Source organism: Phallusia mammillata, chromosome 6, assembly GCF_965637545.1.
Source record: "Phallusia mammillata chromosome 6, kaPhaMamm4.hap1.1, whole genome shotgun sequence".
Taxonomy (NCBI): Eukaryota; Metazoa; Chordata; class Ascidiacea; order Phlebobranchia; family Ascidiidae; genus Phallusia; species Phallusia mammillata.
In genome coordinates, this window is record NC_137257.1 from 13,637,701 (window position 1) to 13,662,969 (window position 25,269).

Genomic DNA, 25,269 nt, shown 5'->3' on the forward strand with positions numbered 1-25,269 from the left:
GGCTACCTGAAGCCCGTACATGCTTCATTTCAAGACACGGGTTATTTTTACGAGTGAAATGGCAAGAAAAAATCCCCAGTCAGTCGGTGTCGCGCATGATATGTCCACTAGAGCAAAGTAGTGGCCAAAACAATGTGATACTAACTTTGTGCAGTGCTACTAGAACATTGTGGCGTGTTTTCCACTTGCGCAGACCTGTTCATGGTGACTTTATCCGGAGCATTGCAAGCACATAGGTGTGGTAGCCACCCGGTAATTACCGGGTTGGCTCCGGCGCGACTTGCTGGGGCCTGCAGGTCTGGCATAATTACCGAACATAATTAGCCGACCAGTCCGTGCAGCTGTGCGCTTCAGCTCAACTTCTGCACCACGGGGAGCCTCATTGGCGCCCCCACGACTTTGTGTGAGGCCCAGCAACACTTCTAATGGGTAATAAAAAAAAACCAACCAACCAACCGTCCGCAGCGTTAGGGAACCGATTTGAAATAATTAAAGTCGAAAAAAGTAACACCGAAGTGTTGAAATCGTGAAATCTTACCTTATTCAAATAGAATACTGTTATAAGGTAACAGGCGGCTACCTGAAGACCGTACATGCTTTATTTCAAGACACGGGATATTTTTACGAGTGAAATGGCAAGAAAAACATCCCCAGTCAGTTGATGTCGCGCATGATATGTCCACTAGAGCAAAGTAGTGGCCAAAACAATGTGATACTAACTTTGTGCAGTGCTACTAGAACAGTGTGGCGTGTTTTCCACTTGCGCAGACCTGTTCATGGTGACTTTATCCGGAGCATTGCAAGCACATAGGTGTGGTAGCCACCCGGTAATTACCGGGTTGGCTCAGGCGCGACTTGCTGGGGCCTGCAGGTCTGGCATAATTACCGAACATAATTAGCCGACCAGTCCGTGCAGCTGTGCGCTTCAGCTCAACTTCTGCACCACGGGCAACACTTCTAATGGGTAATAAAAAAACAAACCTACCAACCAACCGTCCGCAGCGTTAGGCAACCGATTTGAAATAATTAAAGTCGAAAAAAAGTAACACCGAACGTGTTGAAATCGTGAAATCTTACCTTATTCAAATAGAATACTGTTATAAGGTAACAGGCGGCTACCTGAAGCCCGTACATGCTTCATTTCAAGACACGGGTTATTTTTACGAGTGAAATGGCAAGAAAAAATCCCCAGTCAGTCGGTGTCGCGCATGATATGTCCACTAGAGCAAAGTAGTGGCCAAAACAATGTGATACTAACTTTGTGCAGTGCTACTGTAACATTGTGGCGTGTTTTCCACTTGCGCAGACCTGTTCATTTTGAGTTTATTCGAAGCTTTGCAGGCACATAGGTGTGGTAGCCACCCGGTAATTACCGGATTGGCTCCGGCGCGACTTGCTGGGGCCAGCAGGTCTGGCATAATTACCGAACCTAATTAGCCGATCAGCCCTTGCAGCTGTGCGCTTCAGCTCAACTTCTGGATCACGGGGAGCCTCATTGGCGCCCCCACGGCTTTGTGTAAGGCCCAGCAACACTTCTAATGGGTAATAAAAAAACAAACCTACCAACCAACCGTCCGCAGCGTTAGGCAACCGATTTGAAATAATTAAAGTCGAAAAAAAGTAACACCGAAGTGTTGAAATCGTGAAATCTTACCTTTTCAAATAGAATACTGTTATAAGGTAACAGGCGGCTACCTGAAGCCCGTACATGCTTCATTTCAAGACACGGGTTATTTTTACGAGTGAAATGGCAAGAAAAAATCCCCAGTCAGTCGGTGTCGCGCATGATATGTCCACTAGAGCAAAGTAGTGGCCAAAACAATGTGATACTAACTTTGTGCAGTGCTACTAGAACATTGTGGCGTGTTTTCCACTTGCGCAGACCTGTTCATGGTGACTTTATCCGGAGCATTGCAAGCACATAGGTGTGGTAGCCACCCGGTAATTACCGGGTTGGCTCAGGCGCGACTTGCTGGGGCCTGCAGGTCTGGCATAATTACCGAACATAATTAGCCGACCAGTCCGTGCAGCTGTGCGCTTCAGCTCAACTTCTGCACCACGGGGAGCCTCATTGGCGCCCCCACGACTTTGTGTATGGCCCAGCAACACTTCTAATGGGTAATTAAAAAAAACCAACCAACCAACCGTCCGCAGCGTTAGGGAACCGATTTGAAATAATTAAAGTCGAAAAAAGTAACACCGAAGTGTTTTTTTTTTTTTTTTTTTTTTTTTTTTTTTTTTTTTTCAATTATGTAGAGGCCCCGCCCCGCCTCAACCAGTGACGACCGACCGCAAAAAAAACGGTAGGTAATGCCGTCTCCTTCCTATATAAAGGAAAAACTATATGCAACCAAACAAAACATAAATAACCAAACAAATCATAGAGAACATATCATAATATAAAAAACGGGTAACCCTTGCAAACTGAAAAGTACATAAAGTAAACGCCGCGAGCTGGCAGTAGAGAACAGAAAATATAAAAATCATACACAAAAAAAAGTTTATTACATGTTGTGCGAGTATAATATTCAAGTACAAATAGTACAAAACAGATATGTGTATTTTTTTCTCCTTTATGTGGCTGTTTGTTTGTTTTATTGATCAGTATTTATTCCAAATTTTAATTCAATTGTTAGTTCGCCAAGTTGTTTCGTAAAAATTTCAAGTTCATTTTTCAGGGATGCGTAAATTTTTTCTGCTAATTTTTTTGCGAAGGCGGGTGGATTTTCGGCATACGAATTTAGAAAGTCGAGCTTTTGTTTTTGTTTGATTATTGTTTTACGCCAGATTGCTGTTGCTTTAATAACAATTAGCGGGATGTCCGAATCAAAGTGATTATAGAGTTTTAGATCGTTATTGGGATCAAAATTAAAGTTGTAATTATTTTGGACCAGGTCGCGTAGGAAGTTAGTTATTAAATTTGTGGTTGGGCATTCAATTAGAAGGTGCGTGATGTTATCATTTTTATTGCGGCAAAATTTGCAGCGCGTTTTCCGAATTTTACGATTGGGCATTATATTTAAATTATGTTTTCTATAAAAGTCTCCCCATTTGTACGATTTTTGGATCGCGAAATATGCGTATTGTCTTTCTTGGTTGTTGAAGAAGTGCCTTGATCCTTTAGAACGGAACAAGGCACTTCTCCAGTTGAAATCTGCGAGGTGTGCTGGAGTGGTGTCTATGTCTATTGATTTAACTAATTCGAAGTAAAAGTGCCGAAGTTTTGATTTTTTCCATTCGAAATCGTTGTTGTATTCAAGTAAATTTAAGTAGAGGTTGTAGATATGTTGCCACTCTCTATTTGGTGTAAACGCGTTGGGTCTGGAATTATTAAATAAAGCTGGGTTGATCAGTTTAAGTTTTGTGCCTAAATTGTAAATTGCCCAGATTTGCCACAATTCGTTTGGTTTTGGGGTTGTTAACAGGTCGCGTAGTTTTTCTAATTTTAATGCATTGAGTTTCGTTTCTAAGTCCGGGAATTTGATTCCGCCTTTATCATATGGAGCTATTAATTTGTTTCGTTTGGTTTGTTCAATTTTTTTGGGGTACCAGAAAAATTTGAATATTGCGGTTTTCATTTCTTTGATATGTTTTGGCTGGGGATTTATAACTCTTGCAGTGAATAGGATTTTTGGGTAAATTAACGTGTTAATTATGGATATTTTTCCGAAAATTGATAATTTGCGGGCCGAAAAAATGGATGTAATGTGTTTGGTTTGTTGGAGAATTGGATTCCAATTTAAATATGGGTCGAAATGATTGTTTGTGCAGTGGAGTCCTAGTATTTTGGCGCTGGTTTTTGTGAAGTCGGGGTATACAAAGTTTAATTCGTCGCGTAAATTTTGTGATATGCCAATAATTTCTGTTTTGCTTTGGTTAATTGCTTGACCGCTGGCTTTACGATATAAGTCCATAAGTTTAAAAATTTCGAGAACCGATTGTTTATTTGATATGAGAAAGGTTGTGTCGTCAGCATATTGTTGTAATTTAATTTCGGTCTTGCCAAATTTGATTCCGTTGATTTGATGGTTTATATTTGTTGCACGAATTAGCGTGTCTGCCACAGCCACATAAAGGAGCATAGACAGGCCACACCCTTGTCGAACTCCTCTATTTATTTTGATTTCATCAGTTAATTTGCCATTTACATTTATTTTACTATTAATATTCGTATACAAAATTTGGATCCAGGTGCGAGTGTATTCATTTATATTTAGAGATTTTAATACTTTAAGCATGAATTTGTGGTCCACGGTGTCGAAAGCTTTCTCAATATCTAGCATAATAAGGGCTAAAGGATTTTGTTTTTCTTTGCTCAGGTCTATTGCTGCTTTTATATTATAATGTATGTGTTGGATATATCGTTTATCTAATCCGCATTTTTGTTCCGGTGATAATTTATCGTTAAGTTCATTTTGAAGACGTCGGGCGATTGTTTTGCTAATTAATTTATAGTCCGCGTTTAGAAGGGATATTGGACGCCAGTTTTTTATTAAAGTTTTGTCGCTCTTTTTGGGGATTAGTTTGACGACTGCGTTTTTTAATGAGGGAGGGAGCTGTTTTGCCAAATAAATATTGTAAATTAGTTCAATTAAATGTTGCTTAAGATTTTGCCAAAAATGTGAATAGACTTCGATGGGGATTCCGTCGTTTCCAGGGGATGAGTTTTTGTTCATGGCGTTTTTGGTTATTTCTAATTCTTTGAGTGAGATTGGGGCATCTAATGGTTGATCGGGGTAGTTTTTTAGATTCGATAGAAAGAAATTTTGGGCCGTATCGGTGGTGTCGTTAATTTTTTGCCAGAGATTAGAGTAGAAGAGGTGTACGTTTTGCAAAATTACTTCGGGGTCGGTAACTTCTTGTCCATTAATTTTAAGTAGGCGAATGCTTGCTTTTTCTTGTTTAACAACTTCGGTACTGAAAAAGGATTTGTCCGGTTTTTCATCGTTGCAATAATCTTTAATTCTTGCTCGTATTTTTGCGCCGTATAAAAGTTTTTCAGCGTTGCTTTTTATTTTTTTCTGGAGTTCTAAAATTTTTAAGTTGGCATCCAGGTTCGTGGGGGATAAGATTGCCATGAGGTCTTCAAAGTCTCGTTGTATTTTTTGGTTTTCTAATTTTTCGTTTCGTTTCAAATTAATTGCGAACGAGATCGATTTTTTGCGTATTTTCTTTTTTAGGTTTTCCCACCAATCAAACGGGTTAGAGAAGCGGTCTTTTTCGTTTTCAAAGTCGAGTATTAGGTTATTTATTAAGTCGGTGTATTCTTGGTTTTCTAAGAGGGACAAGTTAAGTTTCCACAGGGGTTTTCCCCATCGTTTTGGCTTGTTTAAAATTATCGAGATGTTGGGTGAGAAATTGTGGTCGGAGTATGGATAGTTGGTGTGTTTGGCCGAATTTAGTTGATGTAGCATTTGGATATTGCAGTAAAATCTGTCTATTCTTGTTGAGACGCGTGCGGTTATTCGTGTGAAGATTTTTTTCGTTGGGTATTTAAAGCGGAAACAGTCTATAAATCCATGTTGTCTACATAATTGCGTCCATAATTTTGCATCCTTTTCTAATCTAAAATTTGGGTTGATTGTGTCAAATTTACTTTCAACAAAATTGAAATCGCCGGCTAATATTTTACAGTGGTTTTGATTGGTATTTGCGAAAATTGCTTTAAAAAGGTCAATTCTATTTTTGATGTTTTGTGCACCGGATGGGAGATAAATGTTGATTATTTCATAAAATTGGGAATTTGTAGAGAAGCTAATCTTATGAATGCGTTGGTCTACCACAATTTCATGCTTAATATCCAAATTGTTGGAGAAAGATTTTTTAACAAGAATGAGGGTGCCGTCAAATTTATTTTTGGGTACATTTTGGGCTTCATGTTTCCAATTGGAGTTAAAGTAAAAGTCTAAATTTTGTTTTTGGGCCCAATTTGTAAAAATGTTTTGGTCAATTAAATGTACTTCTTGTATTAGAATTATGTCCGAGTCAGAGTCATCGGTTGCGAGAAAATTAGATACGTTTTTTAAGTTCGACTCAAGTCCGTTTACGTTTAATGCCAAGAGCGTGAATGCGATTTATTGGGGTGGGGAGTTCCTTTTGTCTTTGCTTTCTTCTTCTTTTTCTTTTTGTCTGAACTTGTGTTTCTTCTCTTGTTTGCTTGACTTCTGTCCTTATGTGGGGTAAATGGTGCCGAGGAGGATAATGGTTTGGTTTGTCCAGTTTTTGATAGTGTGCTACCATTTTTTCCTTTGCTCGTACCAGCTTTTTCTACTTGCTTGTCAGACTCAGGTGTGGATTGAGGTTCCGATGATGATGTTGAAAAGATTGAGGGTGGAGGTATTATTTCTGGTGCGGATTTGTCCGTAGATGGTTTATTCTGGGTTTCAGTTGTTGTTTTTGTTACTTCTTGTCCGGTTTTTGCTTTTTGATCTTTATTTTCTGGTGAGATAGGGGTGCCGTAGTTGGAAAGAGAAGAGGATGAATGAAACTGGATTTGTTTGGGATGAAGTTTTTTGGCCGAATCCTCGTCTTCGTCGATGAGAATAGTTGGGGAGGGGTCGTTCTGTGGTTTTTTTTGAGTGGGTTCCGGTTCTTTGTTTTGGACCTTTTTATTTTCTTTGTCTGGAGGGGGTTCTGGTGCTTCGGGAATGCCTTGTAATGTAGTTGACGGTGATGGATCCAGTCCTAGGCTTTTGTCGAGAGTTATATTTTCGTCGAATTTTTCTTTTTTTCTCTGTTTTCGTTCTTCTTGGATGACAATGTTTGTAAGGTCTTCTGGTTTTTGCCTATTGTCTAAAGTGTCCTTTGGTGTGGATTTTTTTTGGTTTTTCGGTAGTTTTGGAAAATCTTTATTGTAGCGGTTTACGGTTTCATCGTCTGAAGAAGATGGGCCTGGTGATGATGATTCTATGGGCGAGTTGAGTGGGCAGAATTTCTGTGTATGTCCAGATTCATAGCAGAGTCTGCAAGTGAAACGTCGAGGGCACTGGGAAGTCCAGTGCCCACGCTCTTTGCAGGTGCTGCATGCGGGTCCGAAAGACTCCCCTGGCTTTGCAATTTGTACGTCGTGGCCAAACATTTTAACTTGTATCGGGATGTTTTCTAAAACTACCTCTTCCAAGAACAGATGCACATAACTATTGAAGATATTTGGGTATTTTCTGTATGTTAAAAAGGTATGCTTGTTGTAGTGGCCCCAATCCATATTTCTTGCTGCTGATTCGAAATGTTTACGTTTAAATTCTATTGGAACTGGGAAAAGTGTGAGTCTGGTAAGTGGTTTTGGAGGTAAAAAGCTTTGAAGAATTATCGACTCGGCTCGGTCAGTCCATCTGACAGAGTTTTTAAGTTCTTTATGAAGTCTTGCGATGTCTCCAGTGTTCTTTTCGGCGAAGGTTATTTTGAAAAGTGAGCTTTTTCTGTTAATTGATCTGCATGCAACCAACGCTTCTTTATATTTTTCTAAAGGGTTGCCCGGTTCGAAAACTAACATAAAAATGTCAAAGGGTATCCATTCTTCACTGACGACCTGAATGTGTAGTGATCGATATTCGTCGCAGTATTCTTGCGGCATTTTTTTTTTTGTTACGTGAAAAATTTGTAAAATGGAAACAAAAAATAAAAAAAGGAAATACCGATGACTCGGGGGTTATTTGAATTTATTTAAGGCTGGTCGACAAGGGTGCGGCCTGTTTTCGTTAAAAGGGGTAGAGTTTAAAAAAGTTAAAAGTTGGTGATTTCTATGTTGTGAGTATCGCGTTTGGGGAAGTACCGGTTTTTGAGAGCTGGCGTCGGGCGCGCGAAAGCGAGGTATCAAAATAGGGGAATTCCCTTACAGGAAGGGGGAATCCCCGAAAGTCAAAAATCAACCGTACGAAAAAAAAACAAAGGACAAAGACAATCAAACAACTCTTGATTGCCTAGGGGGAGGGGAAGTCCCAGCGATAGCCGGCAGGCAATCAGTGGGGCTTGACCTCACAAAAAAAGGACAACACAAAGGAAAAAAGGGCTCTGTGACGCAAACCCGCTGGCGCCGCTCCTTGTCAGGAGGGCGGGGTCAGGGGGGTGGCGCCAGAGAGCAGGAAGAGACCAAAAAATTACAAAAAAAACCAAAGGGCCTTAAGGGCAAAAGTTACGTAAGAAAAAAGGTTAAAACACTAGAGGGCGTAAGGGCCTTAGGGGCAAAGTTAAAAGGGCCACAGAAAAAAAAGGCAGTTAAAAGGGCAGAGATAAAACACTAGGGGTCGTTAACCGGGTAGAGGCCTTTAGAAGGCGAGTTACGTTTTACTTAGGAAAAAAAAAGGCTAAAAGAGGAGAGAACTAGCGTTTATTGGTTTACCGAAAGAGAAGGGTGGAAAGAAGTAAAAACACTAGGGGCGCCTAAGCGCCCAAAAAAAAAAGGTTCCGCTAGCTGACTGACAAAAAGGTTCTAAATAAACAAACTGCCTAGCTCGCAGCACAGGTCAAAACGTGCACACAAAAGAAAAACACGTGAAACAGTTAAAACACACCAAAAACGTGCAAGGGTTACCTTTGTCTCTTTTTTTTTTCTTTTGCTTTTTTGTTTTCTTTCTTTCTTTCTTTTGAACAGGTAGACAGATGCTTGCCTTATTCAAATAGAATACTGTTATAAGGTAACAGGCGGCTACCTGAAGACCGTACATGCTTTATTTCAAGACACGGGATATTTTTACGAGTGAAATGGCAAGAAAAACATCCCCAGTCAGTTGATGTCGCGCATGATATGTCCACTAGAGCAAAGTAGTGGCCAAAACAATGTGATACTAACTTTGTGCAGTGCTACTGTAACATTGTGGCGTGTTTTCCAATTGCGCAGACCTGTTCATTTTGAGTTTATTCGAAGCATTGCAGGCACATAGGTGTGGTAGCCACCCGGCAATTACCGGATTGGCTCCGGCGCGACTTGCTGGGGCCAGCAGGTCTGGCATAATTACCGAACCTAATTAGCCGATCAGCCCTTGCAGCTGTGCGCTTCAGCTCAACTTCTGGATCACGGGGAGCCTCATTGGCGCCCCCACGGCTTTGTGTAAGGCCCAGCAACACTTCTAATGGGTAATAAAAAAACAAACCTACCAACCAACCGTCCGCAGCGTTAGGCAACCGATTTGAAATAATTAAAGTCGAAAAAAAGTAACACCGAACGTGTTGAAATCGTGAAATCTTACCTTATTCAAATAGAATACTGTTATAAGGTAACAGGCGGCTACCTGAAGCCCGTACATGCTTCATTTCAAGACACGGGTTATTTTTACGAGTGAAATGGCAAGAAAAAATCCCCAGTCAGTCGGTGTCGCGCATGATATGTCCACTAGAGCAAAGTAGTGGCCAAAACAATGTGATACTAACTTTGTGCAGTGCTACTGTAACATTGTGGCGTGTTTTCCACTTGCGCAGACCTGTTCATTTTGAGTTTATTCGAAGCTTTGCAGGCACATAGGTGTGGTAGCCACCCGGCAATTACCGGATTGGCTCCGGCGCGACTTGCTGGGGCCAGCAGGTCTGGCATAATTACCGAACATAATTAGCCGATCAGCCCTTGCAGCTGTGCGCTTCAGCTCAACTTCTGGATCACGGGGAGCCTCATTGGCGCCCCCACGGCTTTGTGTAAGGCCCAGCAACACTTCTAATGGGTAATAAAAAAACAAACCTACCAACCAACCGTCCGCAGCGTTAGGCAACCGATTTGAAATAATTAAAGTCGAAAAAAAGTAACAATCTTTTTGTATTGGCGCACCAAGTCGCACAATAAAACATGACATGTCTTAAAACAACGAACAAATTACCACAAGGGGTTGATAGCGGATGAACAAAGGATAGAGAAACAAAACATGTTCATACAGAACGAAAGTTACGATGGCGCTTAAGAAAAGGGAACACTCGGAAGACGAAAATAAGAACGCCCTGTTTGATTGGCCCACCGGGCGGCCAATCAGAGGCTTGGAGCGTTATGCACATGAGAACGCAAAAGAGTACGAAAAAAAATACAATAATGGAAACACAAAACAACTTCCAGGCCCTGTATGATTGGCCCATACAACAGCCAATCAGAGACATGGAAAGGGATGCGCGTTAAAGCGCATAAGTACACAAAAACGACAAAGGACAGAAAACGATAATACAATACAGCTTCCAATCTCTGTAGGATTGGTCCATCAGGCAGCCAATCAGAGGTTTGGAAGACAATGCGCAGCACGACGCATAAGGGCAAAAAGAAAAAAACATTTTAACACGACTACAGGGAGCGCGTAGGTAAACTGCGCATTACAGGATCTGGTTGGTCTAAACGTTGTCCAATCAGGTTTCTGACAGATTCTTTTGCGGCCAAGGCAAAGAAAAGCGCGAAACGCTACAAGCAAACCAACGCGACGCGACTACAGGGAGCGCGCAGGTAAACTACGGGTCATCACATTACAACACGACTACAGGGGGCGCGCAGGTAAACTACGCATTAAAGGAGGAGCAGGAGAATAAAAACGAGGGGCGTTCACTGCGTGGAACAAGCAGGTCCACTCCTGTTTTTTCATCCACTAGGAGAAAATGTATAGGCCTGAGGGTCATTCACAAATAGGTAACGATTGTGCGAAAATCTATTAGGGTGCACAGACTTTGGGTCCCACCATAAAGGAGCTAAAAAAAATGCCCTGTATGATTGTCCGTTAAGCAGGCAATCAGAGGCATGTTCTAACCATAAAACCAGCAGCAGAGTTACACTCTCGAAGCTAAGACTTAGTTGATTGGACCATTTCACGGCCAATCAGAAATTAGCATTGGACAACATGTCGAGGGACGCGTCTAGTAACGCGGACAAGCGCTATATATACACAAAAAGGTTTAGTAAAGGCCCTATGTGACTGGACCGTTATGCGGCCAATCAGAGACTTACAACAAACGGCCTAACAGTTGTACAAGGTTACAAAAAACTAGGGTCACTAGAGACAATAAACAGGCTCTGTATTGGTCGTTATGCAACCAATCAGAGACTTGCAAGAAAAAGGCGCAACTAACGTACAAAGTTAAGACGCTAAAAGGGAGCTGAAAGATATTGTTTTAGAAAGAACTATCACCACGTTATATTACCAGGTGTTCGTGGTTGTACAAGATTTCCACATATCGTACAAGTTGTGGAAAATTCTTCCGCCAAGTTATTAATTGTGTTACAGCTATTGCATCGACAAAAATAGTTTGCGCAACCTTCACAATAGCCGTCTCCCTTGTCTGGTGAAATGTGGACATCGCGTCCACATTCACAAGGGGCGGAATTAGGCGTTTGCACTCGCAGCCGTTTGCTGGAGTGCGCACTCGATGTTGAAGAGTCGGAGGAGGAGTGCATTCGTTTTATGAACTCTTTCACTTCCTCCTCAGTACTACTTGTACTTATTTGCGTAGAGTTAGATAAAATTCTTAACTCATGTATGAACGCGGGATCTCCCAGCGGAAGTCCATCCCAGGGGTTCTTCTTGGGTGTCTCCATTCCGCTTGTTCCAGGTGCTCCATCTTTAGCGGGGGCGTCCGAGACGCGGCCCTCAGGATGCGTGATGCCTTTATCGGGGGCGTCCGAGACGCGGCCTTCTGGATGCGTGAGGCCTTTGTCGGGGGCGTCCGAGACGCGGCCCTCCGGATACTGAAGGTTCCCATTATCGGGGGCACCCGAGGTGCCGCCCTCCGGATACTGAAGGTTTCCATTATCGGGGGCACCCGAGGTGCCGCCCTCCGGATACTGAAGGCTCCCATTGTCGGGGGCACCCGAGGTGCCGCCCTCCGGATACTGAAGATCCTTGGTTTGAATTCCCGATGTTCCACTCTCCATATCCCGCGAGGGTTGGTCAGGCGGACCCGAGGCGCCGCTTTCTGCTTGCCGCAGAGGTGCATCGGACTCACCCGATGTACCACTCTTTGGATCCCCGCGGATCGAAGTTGGTGCACTCGAGGTATCGATTTGCAATTCTCGAGGCGATGTGTCCAGCTCACCCGGGGCACACTTCTCAGGAACCGGGGAATCTGAGGCGAGTGCACCCGAGGTGCCGTCCTCTAGATCACGATGTTGCGAGGCGGGCTCGCCCAAGGCGGCGCCCCCTGAAACGAGTATCGGCGAGGTTGGCGCTTGCAAAGTGCCGCCCTCGGGCTCGTTTGTACCTTGTGCTTCTCTTCCCGGCACTTTCTTTAGTGTCGGGAAGTTTTCCTCCCTTGAGCGAAAAAGCTCACACGTGTCCCGCATGTGACCGAACTCTCGGCACACGTAGCATTGCGGCGGTTGATTATCGTATTCAACCTGGAAGGCCAAGCCTCCGATTCGAATTTTCGGCCCAATCGGCCTTTGCTTGAGTTCGGTCGTTTTGATATCGAACGACCGTTGTCCGTCTTGAAGGCCCCAACGGTCCTTCAACTTCTCGGCCTTTCTCACTGTACCATGCCTACTCGCTAGGTATTGGCGGATCTCTTCCACGGGGTGCCGCGGGGGAATCTCTCTGATGATCACCTTCGTCCACTCTTGATCGTAGAGTCGGACGAACTCGACGGCACTCAGCCGTTTCATTTTTTCAACCAACTTTGACGCACCTTCACGCGTTCTGCACGTGAAGTCGGTGAGGCCACCTCGGCGCTCAACTATGCCCTCCAGATCCCTCACGGGAAACTGGATTTTCTCTAACATTTTGTAAATGTAGAGCCTCGACTTTTTCTCAGGTAACTTGGCCAAAACCTCAGTCTCCCTGTTGAAGGCCGGCATGGCCCTGCGCGGAAGACCTCGGTTGACCACCTTGTTCCACGGGGTGGACGTTTGGGGTGCTGACGTCATGGTCAAAGTCGACTTCGACCTGTGACGTCACAATTTATGCAAATGAGCCCAATCGCTTATTTGCGGGACGACGCAGACTGACTAAACCCGTTCCCAGCAGGGGCCCTGAAAAGGGCCGGGAGTGGCGAGTCTAGGTACAGTCGTATGGGGTTCAGGGGAACTCCCTCCTGCAGATGGCCAGCGAGGGAGTGAGTGAAGGGAAATCGACTTGCGTCCACTAGGGCGCGCAATTCGATGTGGTAGAGTTTGGGGAAGGGCTTCCCTTTGTGGTGCGCACGCAGGGAAGATGGGTAAGGGGGAGCAGTTATTCTCTCAACGCCCCTAGTGTTGGTGGCCCTGACAAGGGCCCAACGGGCAACTGCGGTAGGTAAAGGAATAGGTAAGGGAGGTAAAGGAGGGCAGTAACGATCCGGAGCCAACTTAATCGGAGCCAACTTTCGGAGCCAACTAGCGTTCGTGGTGAGCCAACCTAAGTTGCTTCCAACCTCGGGCAAGATCCGCGTACAAACCTATTGGCTTAGTTTGCTGTTTGCCTCGAGTCAGCAAGGGGCACAGGCACGATCCTGATGCTTACCTTGTGCAAATAGAATACTGTTATAAGGTAACAGGCGGCTACCTGAAGCCCGTACATGCTTCATTTCAAGACACGGGTTATTTTTACGAGTGAAATGGCAAGAAAAAATCCCCAGTCAGTCGGTGTCGCGCATGATATGTCCACTAGAGCAAAGTAGTGGCCAAAACAATGTGATACTAACTTTGTGCAGTGCTACTGTGACATTGTGGCGTGTTTTCCACTTGCGCAGACCTGTTCATTTTGAGTTTATTCGAAGCTTTGCAGGCACATAGGTGTGGTAGCCACCCGGTAATTACCGGGTTGGCTCCGGCGCGACTTGCTGGGGCCAGCAGGTCTGGCATAATTACCGAACATAATTAGCCGATCAGCCCTTGCAGCTGTGCGCTTCAGCTCAACTTCTGGATCACGGGGAGCCTCATTGGCGCCCCCACGGCTTTGTGTAAGGCCCAGCAACACTTCTAATGGGTAATAAAAAAACAAACCTACCAACCAACCGTCCGCAGCGTTAGGCAACCGATTTGAAATAATTAAAGTCGAAAAAAAGTAACACCGAAGTGTTGAAATCGTGAAATCTTACCTTTTCAAATAGAATACTGTTATAAGGTAACAGGCGGCTACCTGAAGCCCGTACATGCTTCATTTCAAGACACGGGTTATTTTTACGAGTGAAATGGCAAGAAAAAATCCCCAGTCAGTCGGTGTCGCGCATGATATGTCCACTAGAGCAAAGTAGTGGCCAAAACAATGTGATACTAACTTTGTGCAGTGCTACTAGAACATTGTGGCGTGTTTTCCACTTGCGCAGACCTGTTCATGGTGACTTTATCCGGAGCATTGCAAGCACATAGGTGTGGTAGCCACCCGGTAATTACCGGGTTGGCTCAGGCGCGACTTGCTGGGGCCTGCAGGTCTGGCATAATTACCGAACATAATTAGCCGACCAGTCCGTGCAGCTGTGCGCTTCAGCTCAACTTCTGCACCACGGGGAGCCTCATTGGCGCCCCCACGACTTTGTGTGAGGCCCAGCAACACTTCTAATGGGTAATAAAAAAAAACCAACCAACCAACCGTCCGCAGCGTTAGGGAACCGATTTGAAATAATTAAAGTCGAAAAAAGTAACACCGAAGTGGCATCTTTTGTTTATTGTAACGCCAATAAACGAAGCGATACGAAAAACTCAATGCGATAATAAAAACAAACAACGAAATCATCAGGCCGATGAATTTCGGGCACGTCACGCCTGACAACGCGGTGCCGTTACCCCTCGGGGTTGGTCAATAAGAGAAGAAGAAAGCCAGGGCCATTACTCCCCGCCTTGGCGGATATGCTTGGGCCCTGCGAGAAGCGGCGCGAAGTGAAAAGAAAAAGGTAAAGACGTCACGAGTACCCGACATAGAAATCGTAGTACGAATAACGAAAAATAAAACACGCACGCACGAATATAAAAAACAAAAAAAAAATGACGTCACCGGTACACGACATAAAAATCGTAGTACAAGAGACACGCACGAGAAAATAGAGAGTGAAACAAACAAGGGTCACGTGAAGCACGCAAGAAAACAAAAACGGTTGAGAATTGTAAGGCAAAAAGACAGGGTCTTCGCTCCCCGCCGACGACGGGTATGCATTGACCCTGGGAGAAGGGCAAAGAGGGAAGGTAGAAAGGAGCATTGCATACACTACCGATCTCAAACATTAATTTTAGGGGGAAGATCAGGATTAGAACCCGTGATCTGTTTATTACGGGACTTACGCCGTTACCACTAGACTATTCAATGGTAGTGGGCAACGGTTCAAAATTGTGGGCTTTTTCTCGTGGGAATTATCGGGAGGGGGAAACAAAAGAAACTATACTGTTAAGAAATGGAAAATACAAAGTCAGGGTCGTCGCTCCCCACAATTGGTGGATATGCTTGACCCTGGGAGGATGCGAAAAGAGAGAAGTAGAAAGCAAATTCATGCAAAAGTATCGTATTTTATGAAACTGAGAACTCCATATCGGGGTTTCTCGAAAGCGAAAATCGTTTCGACGCGGTCCGGACACCGCTGCCTAATTGAATAATACGCATGGCGCACAAGTCACCATGGTTTCGCCACTAGTCGTTTGTGGCGTGCATATATGCACACTGTTCAAGTACTCGGTGGAAGCGCTGCGGGCCTGCAGCAAATAAATACGGTAAATGGAAACAAAATTTTTCAAAACAGGGTCAATGAAAAAAAAGTAACTGGGGATGTTTGATGTTAATCTATGACGCTCTCGGTTGTCTTTAGGAGTTGCAGGGTGAATAGAAAAAAAAAGGCAATACAGTAACGGAAAAAAGGAATTAGTGTAAAAAATTTGGCTGTGCGTGAGAAACAAACAAAATGGCGAAACAAAATTAAGCAGGTCGTCGAAGTTGGAATTTATGCAAATTAGTTCCTACGGTTGGTTGAGATCGGATTTTTATGTGACAACCGGAGACGTCCCTAGAAGCGTTAGTCTGCTACACCGTCAAATCCCTGAGGTCTTGAATAATATCCTTATGTGTTGTGTCAACCCTATTGTTTTCGACTGCAAGTCGATGTGCAATAGCTTTTTTAATGGTAGAAATTATGTGATGAGGTAAAATTTTTCTGTCTTCGTATTTTATGCGGTTTCTGGCTTTCCAGATGTGGTGCCGAGTGAGTGTAAAGATGTATACTAGGTGCTCTGTAAATATTTCAATGTTGGGTGGAATGATAAGTTTTATGATCATGTCTCCGCAGAGCGTGGTGTCAGTGTGTGTAATACGGTTTGTAAGGCGTTGTATGTAGTCCCGTACCGGGGAGAGTACGGGACACGAGGTGAAAATGTGAGTGGAGGTCTCTGGGCTCCTCCCACAGAATTGGCACAACGTGGTTGGGTCAAGAGAAAATTGAAAAAATTTGGAGGATACGGGTAGTACATCCCAAATAGTTCTGTAGTTGAACGACTTCATTGCGTTGGTGAGGATAGGGTGGTGAACATTGCCCCAGCGACGGTCGTGGGACGCTTGAGAGCCGCCCGCGCCAGGGATATTCGTTTGGGAACAGGTTATTAACCGATAAAGGGTACGGATGGATCCACGGACGAGTTGGTCAAAGGTTAAATTATATTTTTCAATAAGAGATAGGGTTTTACTATAGAAAGGTGAAGGACTAACAGCATGGGGATGGTTGTTGCGCAAGCGCAGATCAAACCGGTGGGAGAGCTGTAGTCCGATGTTATACTCGACCATGGCCATACCGGGGGAGGTTGGGGTGTCGTTCAATCTATGTCTACAGTAGGAAAATATAGGCTGCATAAAGAAAAGATCGCAGTAAAGTGGACAGTTCGCCACGTTGTAGCCTCCTCTGTCAAAAGGGAGTGCCAGAGTGTCAATGGGTATGATCAGTTTCGTGTTGTTCGTCATAAACACCTCGCACGCGCTATTCACCCTTCGCCTAAGGGAGTTGGGGATAGGGTATGTCGAGGCCTGGTAAGTGAGTAGGGGTAAAAGTTTGGATTTAGAGATTAATGATTTGGCATTCCAGGTGAGTATGTACCGAGTGTGGTAAGTCATAGAGGAACGGAATGTGCGATAGTGGGCACGCCAGCTCTCGGTTACGCTACCGGCATTGCCGATAACGGTCCCTAAGAGACTGATGTGGGATGACGTCCACTCAAGAGGTGGTAAAGAAGCCAATGGGGGATTTGGCTTGGTAAAGAGGCCTTTGGATTTCGACACATTAAGTGCTAGTCCAGAGGCCGAGTAAAGGAGTTCGAGATGCTGGAATGCACGTGTAACAGAGTAGGGATGCGTCAGGGTGAGGGTTGTGTCATCGGCGTAACTGGGGCACTTGATCACGTGTCTCCCAGGTACGTCGATGCCACGGACGCTTGTGTCTGCCGTAAGGGCTAGTGAGAAAGGGGTTGCGGCGATTAGGTAGAGGAAGAGACTCAGGGGGTCCCCTTGCCTCACTCCTCTACCCACAGTGAACAGCGGGCTTTGGTGTCCATTAACTAGAACATTCGACTGCGCGTTTGTGTTAAGTGACTGAACTAGTTTTACAAAGTGTTCGGGGAAACACATTTTAGTCATAACCGAATAAAGCCATTCATGGTCAACTGAATCAAAAGCCTTCTCGAAGTCGAGCGAAATAATGAAAGCATCTGTGCCCCGCTCTATCGCATCACAATAGAGATCTCTCAGCAAAACAGTGGCGTCGGCAATTCGACGGGCGGGCGCAGCAAATTGTTGGGGGTGCAAGACCTTGTCCAGGAGCGCGCGCATGCGATTTGCCAGAATCTTGGTGTAGATTTTAAGGTCAGTGTTAAGCAACGAGATCGGGCGGTAGTTCTTCAGCAGTGTTGTGTCGTTTTTCTTATGGATTAGAGTAACTGTGCCACGTTTCATCTCGTCCGGGACGGTTCCCGACGAGTGTATCGTATTAATGACGTCAGTTAAATCCTGGCCAATGATACGCCAGCACGAGCGGTAAAACTCGACGCTGACGCCATCGGGTCCAGGGGATTTCCCCAACGACATTTGCATAATTGTGTTCAGCACTTCCTCAGCCGTTATGGGCTTACCTAGTGTATCATCATTCGAGTCAAGTTTAGGGGTGACGTGTTGCAGGAAGTGCTGCTGAGCTGCTGTACATGTAGGGCGTTTCGTGTAAAGTTTACTGTAAAAGGTGTGGGCGATGTTAAGCATCTCGTTAGTGTTTTCCGTGTGGCGACCGGAATCATCACACAGTTTAACAATACCAGTATTAGATCTATGTTCAGTGAAGCGCTGAAAGAACTCCTTGGTACCCCGATCACCGCGGTCAAAACAGGAAGCTTGGGATTTTAAAATTTTGGCGCGAGCAGATTGTCGCTGGGTGTTGGCCGAAAGGCGTTTTAAAGAGAGGTATTCGGGGAGGAGGGTAGGGTCCCTTGCCAATTGCCCCCAAATAGCCGTAACCCTTTCCTCAAGCTGTTTGGCTTCCGTGTTTGCCTGTTGTCTGTTCTGTTGTGAGTGTGCTATGTTCATTAATTTAATGCGGTGTTTCATGTCGAGCCACCAAGAGAATTTATCCTTGAAGCAGGGGACCTGTAGCGTTCGCCACAAGGCCCACCTGCGTTCAAGTTCCTCCTGGAAGGCGTCTGTTGTGTAAGTGCTAGTGTTATTCCTCCAGATCCCCTTCCCCCTAGGGGGCTGAGGCTCTGTCCGAATCTGTAGTGTTATGATGTCGTGGTCTGAAAGTGAATTTTGTGTGCCAAATTCCGAAATGGGGTGCACATGAGGTGAAATGTAAAATCTGTCTAGACGTGATTGAGTGTTATGTTGTCTACGTGTGTAAAAAATACGGTTGCCGTACAGCTTTCGGAAGGAATCCGACAACTGGAGGTTCTCAACAAGGGCGATAAGACCTGACAACTTTTCGTTACTACCACGTAAGGGGGGGAAACGCTCAAGTATTGGGTCCTGCACACCGTTGAAATCACCGGCCAAGAGAGTGGGATGCCTCGAGTAGGTGTAGGTGTAAAGGGAGTCGAAGAAAGCATTCCTTAAGGGAGTGCTTTCGGTACGGTTAGGGGCATACACGTTTACGACGTGTATGATTGAATGGTAAAGTCTAATGTCGGCAGCCAAAATTCTACCGTTCCCATCCCCAGAGTGAGAAACAAAGCTAAGGGCGTTATGCTTTAGCAAGATCCCGACTCCGTTCTCCGATCGGGCCCCCGAAAGAGAAGACCAAAAAATCGCTTTATTCGGCTCCCATTCGACGCACCACCCACCCTCCGTCACGGGAGAACTATGCGTCTCCTGGAGGAGAATGATGTGGGCGTCTAACGACCGGAGGGATGACAATACAGCGGATCGCTTAGCTGGATCGGCCATCCCCCCGACGTTGAATGTGGCTATTTTTAGGAAATTCGCCATGACTATTGATATTGGCGTGTTACAACGGTGTATCAAAAAAAACGCTTCTAGTCCCTAAACGGTATAGTTAAGAGCGTGCATGGGGAAAAACGTTTTACACTCAGAGCATTGGCTACCTTGCCCATCCCCTAACGGATGAGCATGGCCACACGAGCATTTAATGTAGCACTTTTTACAACCCGGGCAAGTTATGGCTTCTCCCTCTTTAGATAGAAGCGTGTCCTGCCCGCACTCACACGAAACGATATTGTGAAAATTTTCAAAACAGGCCCGCTTTCGGTCATCGCCAGAGTTCGACGACGACCTATCACGCTTATTAAGTACCGGTACCTTGTCCTCTCCGCTGGAGTCAGAGAGGTCTCTTGCAGCTTCCAAAAGGTCTTCGAGGATTCCCTCTTTCAGTTGGATTTCCTTCTCTTCGGCCGGGTCGGCCAATAAATCCACTTCTTTGTCTTCAGCCGGGTGGGCCAATAAATCCAAATCTTTGTCCAATAAATCCAAGTCCGGATCCTGTGTTGGCGGGGATCTGGGCCCTGTTTTCCCGCCGGTAGGGTCGGGGGCACCCGAGGTACCACCCTCAGGATCAGGTGTGGGCCCAGATTTCCGCGGGGTTTGCTTCTTTGTCGCCCCGGGTTTCTTGGCTGCGGCACCCGAAGTGCCTCCCGCGCTCTTCTTTGGTTTCCGCGGCGGGTTTCGTTGTGGCCTTGGGCCAGGAGGGGCGGGGGCACCCGAGGTGTCGCCCTCCGGATTCTGAAGATCCTTTCCTTTGTCGGGGGCACCCGAGGTGCCGCCCTCCGGATACTGAAGTTCCTTTCCTTTGTCGGGGTCACCCGAGGTGACGCCCTCCGGATTCTGAAGTTTCCCATTGTCGGAGGCACCCGAGGTGCCGCCCTCCGGATACTGAAGTTTTCCATTGTCGGGGGCACCCGAGGTGCCGCCCTCCGGATTCTGAAGTTTCCCATTGTCGGGGGCACCCGAGGTGCCGCCCTCCGGATGCTGAAGTTCCTTGTTGGCCTCTGTTGTTAGAGGCTCCAGTGCCTGTGCAACCAGGGTGCCTGTCTCGGTGGCACTGGACTTCAGGGGGTTGGCATTCGCGTTGCCGCTTTTCTTTCGGTTTCGGCGCCCCTGGACCACCTGAAAACCGTCGTTCTTCTCCGCCCGCACCGGGGTGGAGGTAGCCGAAGGTAGAGGCGGGCCCTCGACCGCTTCCTCGACCGAGTTTTCGGGTGTGTTTTCCCGGCTTTTGAGTGCCTCGCACTCGTCACGCATGTGCCCAAACTGGCGACATACGAAGCATTGCAGGCACATAGGTGTGGTAGCCACCCGGCAATTACCGGATTGGCTCCGGCGCGACTTGCTGGGGCCAGCAGGTCTGGCATAATTACCGAACATAATTAGCCGATCAGCCCTTGCAGCTGTGCGCTTCAGCTCAACTTCTGGATCACGGGGAGCCTCATTGGCGCCCCCACGGCTTTGTGTAAGGCCCAGCAACACTTCTAATGGGTAATAAAAAAACAAACCTACCAACCAACCGTCCGCAGCGTTAGGCAACCGATTTGAAATAATTAAAGTCGAAAAAAAGTAACACCGAAGTGTTGAAATCGTGAAATCTTACCTTTTCAAATAGAATACTGTTATAAGGTAACAGGCGGCTACCTGAAGCCCGTACATGCTTCATTTCAAGACACGGGTTATTTTTACGAGTGAAATGGCAAGAAAAAATCCCCAGTCAGTCGGTGTCGCGCATGATATGTCCACTAGAGCAAAGTAGTGGCCAAAACAATGTGATACTAACTTTGTGCAGTGCTACTGTAACATTGTGGCGTGTTTTCCAATTGCGCAGACCTGTTCATTTTGAGTTTATTCGAAGCATTGCAGGCACATAGGTGTGGTAGCCACCCGGTAATTACCGGGTTGGCTCAGGCGCGACTTGCTGGGGCCAGCAGGTCTGGCATAATTACCAAACATAATTAGCCGACCAGTCCGTGCAGCTGTGCGCTTCAGCTCAACTTCTGCACCACGGGGAGCCTCATTGGCGCCCCCACGACTTTGTGTGAGGCCCAGCAACACTTCTAATGGGTAATAAAAAAAAAACCAACCAACCAACCGTCCGCAGCGTTAGGGAACCGATTTGAAATAATTAAAGTCGAAAAAAGTAACACCGAAGTGTTTTTTTTTTTTTTTATTTTTTTTATTTTTTTTTTATTTTTGTTTTTTTTTTTGTTTTTAACAAAGGCATGATAATTAAACAGATATTTCTTAACAAAGGGAATTAGTACTCTTAAAATAGGTTATTGTTGCAAAGAACATAGAATGTCGACACATGGCACATTTTCATATACTACTCGTAACACAATATGTACAACAGCAAGTATAACGGACATGTTATAATTAGACAACGGTGAATCTGTTCTTTACGTGGCTGCGTGAAAGTAGTCCGTGTCTAGACCGAATTTTACTTCAGTATAGTTTTCGCCGTATTTTTGGACAAAAGTTTGTATTTCTGTTTTGAATTTGGTAAAGATTTTGGCAGCAATTTTGTTTGCAAATGAATTAGTATTATCAAGGTATTTATTAAGCAAATCTAATACTTGCTTTTCTTTAATAATTTTGGATCGCCAGATTGTAATTAATTTAATTTGCCAAAGAGGTATGTCCGAATTGTAGTAATTTAAAAGGATTTGATTTGGGTTAGTGTTGAGGTGAATTTGGAGTTCGTTGCGCAGAATTTTTTCGAGGTAGACTAGGATTAAGTTACTAATAGGACACTTCGTTAGAAGGTGTTCAATGTTATCGTTTCTATCTTTACAGAATTTACAACGGTTAATTTTGGTTGTGCCATCCCGCAATGTTAAGCGATTTTTGGAGCGATCAAAATCACCCCATTTGAAAGCTTTGTGTATGGTTAAGTATGTAGTCTGTCGGTCCATGTTGTTGAAAAAGTGCCTTATTCCTTGTTGAAGGAATAAAGCGCGTTTCCAACTGTAATCTTCAATGGTTGTTGGGGTACAATTAACTTCCTTTTTCTTTATCAGCTCGTAATAAAAATGGCGTAATTTGGCTTTTTTCCAATTGAATTCATTATTTTCATCAATTAAAAGCAAATAAGTTTTATAAATTTGATTCCAGTCTCTATTAGGTTTCCATGCTTTAGGTGTGGTATTGTCGAATAGCGAAGGTTTTATGATTTTTAATTTGGTGCCGAGATTGTAGATCGCCCAGCGCTGCCAGATTTCGCAGATGTTTTCGCAATTAATTAGATCACGTAGTTTTTCAAGTTTTAACGAGTTTATTTTAGTTTCCAGATCAGGGAGTTTTAAACCGCCTTTATTTTTTTGCGATATTAATTTCTTTCGGGACATTTGTTCTATCTTTCTAGGAAACCAGAAAAATTGGAAAATTATATAGTTAATTTCTTTGATATAGGTTTGAGTTGGATTTACCACTCTAGCCACAAATAGTATCTTGGGAAAAATAAGCGTATTAATTATGGCGATTTTACCAATAAAGGAAAGTTTGCGTCGTGCGAAGGTTGTTGTAATGTGTTTTGCATGCCGTATGATGGGGGCCCAATTTTCTCGCGTGTCGAATTGAGTTCTTTTGCATTTTAGCCCAAGTATTTTGATAGTAGGTTTTATAAAGTCAGGGTAGAGTATATTTAATTCGTTAAATAAATTTTGAGATATTGGGAGTATTTCTGTTTTGGTTTGATTGATCTTTTGACCAGATGCCTGTTGATACAAATTCATAATGTTAAAAATTTCCAAAAGGGATTGTTTATTAGACACGAGAAATGTCGAGTCATCCGCGTATTGTTGGATTTTTGTTTCTATTTTACCAATTTTTATACCATTTATTTGTTTATTGTTATTTACGGCTTGTATTAGCGCTTGGCATACAGCCACGTAAAGAATCATCGATAAGCCACACCCTTGGCGGACGCCGCGGTTTATATATATTTTATTTGTTTTTCTTCCGTTTACATTTACAGTGCTCGTGATGTTTTTGTATAAAATTTGGATCCAATTTCTAGTATATATGTTAACGTTTAAAGCTTCCAAAATTTTGTTCACAAAATCATGATCCACAGTGTCAAATGCTTTTTCTATGTCGATTTGAATTAAGGCCAAAGGGGTTTGTTTTGAATGGCTATACTCGATTGCGGTTTGGATGTTATAATGAATGTGCTGGATGTAGCGTTTGTCTAGTCCACATTTTTGCTCAATGCTAATTTTGTTGTTAAGCTCGTTTTGGAGTCTTTTCGCAACCGTTTTACTAATTATTTTGTAGTCTGCGTTAAGTAAAGAAATGGGTCGCCAGTTTTTTATCAGAGTTTTATCTTGTTTTTTTGGTATAAGTTTGACGCTTGCATTTTTCAAAGAGGGTGGGAGTTCGTTTGCTAGATAAATATTATATACTAGTTCTATAAAGTTTTCTTTTAAAATAGGCCAAAAATGGTTATAAAATTCCACAGGAATTCCATCATCGCCGGGAGACGAGTTTTTGTTCATTAAGTTTTTGGATTGCTCTAATTCTTCAATTGTTATTGGTGAGTCTATTGATTGTTCAGGATATGTAGTAATTTGGGAAAGGAAATGATTTTGGGCAGATACATTAATCGTGTTTTCAGTTTGCCAAAGGCTTTTATAGAAGTGGTAGACCTCGTGTGTAATTGTGTCTTCATCGGTTGTTATTTGATCGCCTATTTTTAGGGATCTAATACTCGAATGTTCTTGTTTTATTTGTTCTGTGTTGAAGAAAGACTTATCAGGTTTCTCTTCATCACAGAAATCTTTAATTCGAGCTCTAACTTTTGCACCGTAAAGGGGTTTTTCATTGTCATTTTTAAGCTTTTTTTGGAGGTCAAGAAGTTTTAAATTTGGTTCTACGCTATTGGGATTCATTAGGCTCATATATAATTCAAAGAGTTCCTGCGTTTTTTGACGTTCTAACCTTTCGAGTTGCTTTAGTTTAATTGCAAACGTAATTGTTTTCTTCCTAATCTTTCGCTTTAGCGAGTCCCACCAACCGAAGAACGATTGGTAGGAGTCTTTTTCTTTTTCGAAGTCGAGTATTAGGTTCCTAATTAGTGAAGTATATTCTTCATTTTGCAAAAGGGATACGTTTAATTTCCATTTGACTTTTCCCCATTTTTTTTTTCACACTAAAGTTAATTTTGATAAAGGGAGCAAAGTTATGGTCCGAAAAAGATACATGTTTGTGATTTGCCGAGTTGATTTTATGGATGAGATTAATATTGCAGTAAAAGCGGTCAAGTCTTCTAGAGGAGTTGGTAGTTATCCGAGTGTATACTTTTTTATTCGGGTGAAAGTAACGGAAACAGTCTGTTAGGCAGCATTGTGTCGTTACTTTTTTCCATTCGTTTACGTCTGATTCGTTCCTAGTATTTTTGTTCATAGAGTCTAACTGATTCTCGATAAAGTTGAAGTCCCCCCCAATAATTGTATGGGAGTTAGGCTTGCTTTCGATAAAGTTTGGGATTTGTTTGATTAATGTAGTCCTATCTTTTCTGTTCTGTGGACCGGAGGGTAGATAAACGTTTAATATATTATACGTTTGTTTGTTAATTTCAAAAGTTATTGTTTGGATTTTGCTTTCGATCATGATTTTGTGATTTATTGCCAAATTTTGTGCAAAATTCTTCCTTATTAAGATAAGAGTTCCGTCAAATTTATGTTTTGGATTGTTATCATTTGAATTTCTCCAAACCGAATTGAAGTATAGTAAAAAGTTGTTTTGGTTTGTCCAATTGTTTAAATTGTTTTGGTTCGCTAAGTGTACTTCCTGAATCAAATAGATCTCGGAGTCATCATCGTTTACGTAAGCAGTTAAATTGTTTAGTTTATTGTCTATTCCATTAATGTTAATAGATGTGATTTTTGCCATGTTGGCAGTGAAGAGTCTAGAGTTTTGTTGGTGTCTTTAGTCTTTAGTCTGAGGTTAGGTACAA

The 25,269-nt window shown here is 43.8% G+C and overlaps 2 protein-coding genes across 2 annotated transcripts; both read right to left on the reverse strand.

The window, feature by feature from the left end:
* Nucleotides 1-2,239: 2,239 nt before the first annotated feature.
* Nucleotides 2,240-8,607, reverse strand: LOC145232386 (uncharacterized). The gene has a single exon (XM_080096998.1). It carries the CDS (start codon nucleotides 7,571-7,573, stop codon nucleotides 6,050-6,052), a length of 1,524 nt encoding a protein of 507 aa, XP_079953124.1. The 5' UTR covers nucleotides 7,574-8,607; the 3' UTR covers nucleotides 2,240-6,049.
* Nucleotides 8,608-9,749: 1,142 nt separating this feature from the next.
* Nucleotides 9,750-13,398, reverse strand: LOC145232378 (uncharacterized). Its single transcript, XM_080096991.1, has one exon. It carries the CDS (start codon nucleotides 12,812-12,814, stop codon nucleotides 11,081-11,083), a length of 1,734 nt encoding a protein of 577 aa, XP_079953117.1. The 5' UTR covers nucleotides 12,815-13,398; the 3' UTR covers nucleotides 9,750-11,080.
* Between the last annotated feature and the right edge of the window lie 11,871 nt (nucleotides 13,399-25,269).

Bases quoted from the DNA above. Each gene is read 5' to 3' on its own strand.
- LOC145232386 (XM_080096998.1), bottom strand. From the start codon at position 7,573: ATGCCGCAAGAATACTGCGACGAATATCGATCACTACACATTCAGGTC.
- LOC145232378 (XM_080096991.1), bottom strand. From the start codon at position 12,814: ATGACGTCAGCACCCCAAACGTCCACCCCGTGGAACAAGGTGGTCAAC.